Source organism: Limulus polyphemus, unplaced genomic scaffold (genome assembly GCF_000517525.1).
Source record: "Limulus polyphemus unplaced genomic scaffold, Limulus_polyphemus-2.1.2 Scaffold950, whole genome shotgun sequence".
Classification (NCBI taxonomy): Eukaryota; Metazoa; Arthropoda; class Merostomata; order Xiphosura; family Limulidae; genus Limulus; species Limulus polyphemus.
Genome location: NW_013666560.1, coordinates 270,308 through 274,278, shown reverse-complemented (window position 1 = coordinate 274,278; position 3,971 = coordinate 270,308). Strand labels below are relative to the sequence as shown.

The 3,971-nt window shown below is 28.7% G+C and overlaps 1 protein-coding gene across 2 annotated transcripts in view; it reads left to right on the top strand.

The window, feature by feature from the left end:
- Positions 1-3,971, top strand: part of LOC106461395 (cGMP-dependent protein kinase, isozyme 2 forms cD4/T1/T3A/T3B-like) — a 75,335-nt gene extending 71,364 nt beyond the window's left edge. For both annotated transcript variants that reach the window (XM_013921213.2, XM_013921212.2), the window contains exons 17-18: positions 1,901-1,967; positions 2,310-3,971. In XM_013921213.2, the coding sequence (XP_013776667.1) occupies positions 1,901-1,967; positions 2,310-2,408 (166 nt within the window). In that variant the 3' untranslated portion in view covers positions 2,409-3,971. The remainder of the gene's footprint in view (positions 1-1,900; positions 1,968-2,309) is intronic.

Genomic DNA, 3,971 nt, shown 5'->3' with positions numbered 1-3,971 from the left:
TAATTAATTACTACTATTACTTACTACTTACTATATACTTACTACTATATAATTAATAGTATATTAATAATAACACACACACACACACACACACACACACACACACACACACACACACACACACACACACACACACACACTAAATTCCCTTGTTGTTTCATTGAAACACTCAATTTTTTTTAGTTAATCTGTTACAACTTTCAATATCTTCCTTGCTTTTACTAAATACAAATTATACTATGGACAATATTTTAGGGTTACTGTTTGTTTAATGAATACAGTTAATGAATCAGTTTCATTGAAATATATATTGTTAGTTTCAATTCTTGGAACTAGAATACCTTAAATTTAAGACTAAAAAAAAACATTTCTGTTGCCCTACACTTTAATCAGCCTGAACACTCCATCAGTGACATGGTTCTCATTGGTATTGAAATTGGATTTAAATCAAAAACCACAGAAATAAAAAAACACCTACTGGATCAGCATTTTAATTATTATCATTTCATGACTCCAGTTCTTTTATCATTCAGTGCTTTTGTCGAATAAATCTCCAATTTGTTCTGGATATTACTTCTTGCACAAAAAATATTCTTGTAAATCATTATAATTTCATAACTACTCCTTTTCTTTGTTTCCTATCACTTACACATTTTACAGTTTAAATCAACTTCCTAAAAAAGCATGATGTTTTACTACTTCCAGTACAACAACCGTGTAACTGATCAACATTCATAAAATGTCATTTGTCCCAGTTGAAAAAAAGTCTACTTTACGAATGTACTCAGATTGTTGAGTTTCTTTTTTGGTGTTAACTTTCTTCTGTCAATCCTGCATGCTTTGAATATCATGAATAATTTCATGATAGTCAGTTATAGGGTTTAACTGAATAAACTTGCCTGAAAGACTCTCATTTGGCTATAAATACTTAACATAGAGTGCATGCTTTCCTTCTTGTGATCTTGCATCATTCAGCAGCAGAGCAAAGTCTGATCTGCTTGCATCCATGAAAGATCATTCAGAACAGTATCACAAAATGTTCCCACCTGAAAGAAATGCTTAAAATATTATTAAATTTGCATGACTCACAAGAATATTTCTTTCTTTATAAATATATATAAAGATATTTTTTGTTTAATTTACTTTAAATGTAAACTGACAATTTGTTTTTTTGCACAGTAATATATTTGTTGTTTTCTCTTTATAATTGTAACAGTTCACTTTACTTATCTTTAAATTTGTAAAGGTATATTTTTCTTTTCTTCAATTTATGCTGTTTTGTGTGAGTGTGTGTGCAAATGTCTTAAAAGCATATGAATGTATATAGATAGGCAGAATAGTGCAGTGAAGTTATATTCATATCGTACAATAAGCAATACATTTTGTGCAAGCCAAAATGAACTGTTGATGAAAAGTAGTTCCTTTGTATTATATAAATAATCATGTAAATGGCACAGGTAGATTGAGCACATACTTTCCTTGAAAAACACATCGACCCAAAGGGTACTCCTTTTTTTTCTGTATTCCTTCTCTTAGTGAAATTACTGCATTCCAAAACATTATATCACATAGAGATATGAACATATTATAATTTTGTTTTATGTTTCAGTTATTGTTATTTCTAAAGATAGTGTGATAATCTTGTAATTTGGTCTTTCAGTGATAGCATTAATTGAATGCCATTCCATTTTTAAAATGAAGTAATTAATGTAATAGCTTGTTGATGTATATTAAATCATATTTATGCCAGAACATTTTTTCAACTTCATCATACATAATGGTATTTGTAACAACAGTAATATGTAGTATATTAATGTACTAGCTGTCAAATAAATAGTGATATTACTATTGATTTTTTTTTCAATAATGACAGTTGAAATAACTGTTTTGTGTTTTTAAGATGGTTTGATGGCTTCAACTGGGAAGGGTTACGAAGCAGAACACTTACTCCACCAATTATACCTCAGGTATGTTTGAGTAAATTGTCCCCAGAAAATACATTTTCAGTGAGTAAAAGGAAATAGAATCAAATCTAAGTTTTAATAGAAGTTGGAACTAGTATCCTTGTCTAGGTTAATTATTTTTGTGGTCTTAGGTTATTAAATTAAGATAGCCTTTCAGTGGCTAGATCTTTTTTATTATTCCTTATCTGTTTATGAACCATTCACTCAGTTTATTGTGCTGTGTATATGAAAGCTGAGTCCTTAAAATAAGACCTAATTTTGTTGGTTAAGATTTGTAGTTGTAACAATAGAAAAGCTGTTGATATAGGCTTGAGTAATCAATATTCTTTTAATGATTTCTTACAGGTAAAAGATGCATTAGACATCAGTAACTTTGATAACTACCCACCTGATATGGAAAGATCTCCACCAGATGACAACTCTGGATGGGACTATAACTTTTAATCATTATATCTTGAGTAATGAAAGTTTACCTTTCTTGAGGACTGATTAAAAGAAAATGGTTTTAAATGTTAGCAAACTGTCATTATAAGAAAATTTTTCAATAAAAAGTAACTCATGGTATTCAGAAATGTACATTTGAAATTACAAAGAAACTATTAGAACTACTGTATTTGGTTTTTTTTTATGTATTTACTGTGAGATGACCTACATATCAAATGATTTGGAAGAAAGAGAACTCTTCATTAGTCTAAACTTCAAAAGTTCAGTTTTATATTAAATTGTTATATATATATGTTAGAACAGTTAATAACTTATTTTATAAAATGAGAATAGCTCTGTAATTGAAAAGCTTAAAAAAGTATGGTTCATAAAGCAATCAAGGTGACGTGTTAACCAACCAGACACACCTGCAGGTGGTATTTTGTGCCATTCTTTCTTTGTATTTGTAACCTAGATTAGGTTTTAAGTATTCTGTTGAAGAGTAGCCTTCTGTATGTTTCGTTTTTGTAAATTAGAAGAAGAAGGAAATGGTCCAACAAATGGTGACAAATGTCCAACATTGCTTTAGGCTTATATTTCATCCTTAGACGTTCTTAGAACTTTTTCCATTTGGACATTGTCATTGATTTACTTAATTTTATGCAAATTAGTAACAAAGTATCACCTGGTTGTTTAAAATAACCATTATAAGTGTCTGATTATGAATTTTTAAAGATAAAGTATTATAAACATATTATCTCATCTGTAAATTAACTGAAACTAATGAACTCCATATGAATCAGTATTACCATATTTCTTGATAAGTAAAGGCTCAAAATTGTACTCAAAGCTACAAATTAATAATTATTTTTTATATTTAAGTGTTGAATAAAAGATGTGCAGTTATGATGAAATCAGTTCTCTTGTATAAAGGCATGATTTCTACCTTAATGTTAATTACTGTAAACGCTTGGCCACTAAAGCATAAATTCAAAGTTATGTATCTGAGTGTTACATAACATTGCATAATAATATTTTCAGGTTGATGTCTGAATCATGTTTTTACCTTATAATTCTTACATACCATATTATGCTTGAAAGATAAAAATAATATGACTTGACACCAGGTAGAAATATTTTTTTATCTTTGTACTTCAGTAAGGCTTTTTCAAGGAAACACTTTAACTGTGTAAATAATCTTAAAACACATTGTTTGTTAGTGTGTGTGTGTGTGTGTGTGTGTGTAGTCTTGTTTACAAAATAGCTGTGAAATGTTATTCTGAACTTCCAATTTAGAGGTATCTTTTAAAATAAAGTATCCATTATTCCCTCATTTGTATGATGAGCTTTCCTCCTCAACATTGCATAATATATGTATATAATGTTTGTAAACCATAATTTTTAGTTACTTCATAGTGTCTAAAGCACATGATAATTACCAAACACTGAAAGTTTAAGTTTTGTCCTTAGGGAAATATATTTTAGTGTTTTCTTTACTTAAATGGGATTGTTAAAAGCATCATAGTACAAAGTTATATTAAATTCGTTTTCTGATAAATGTATTGATAGGTTGAGGTGTTATAA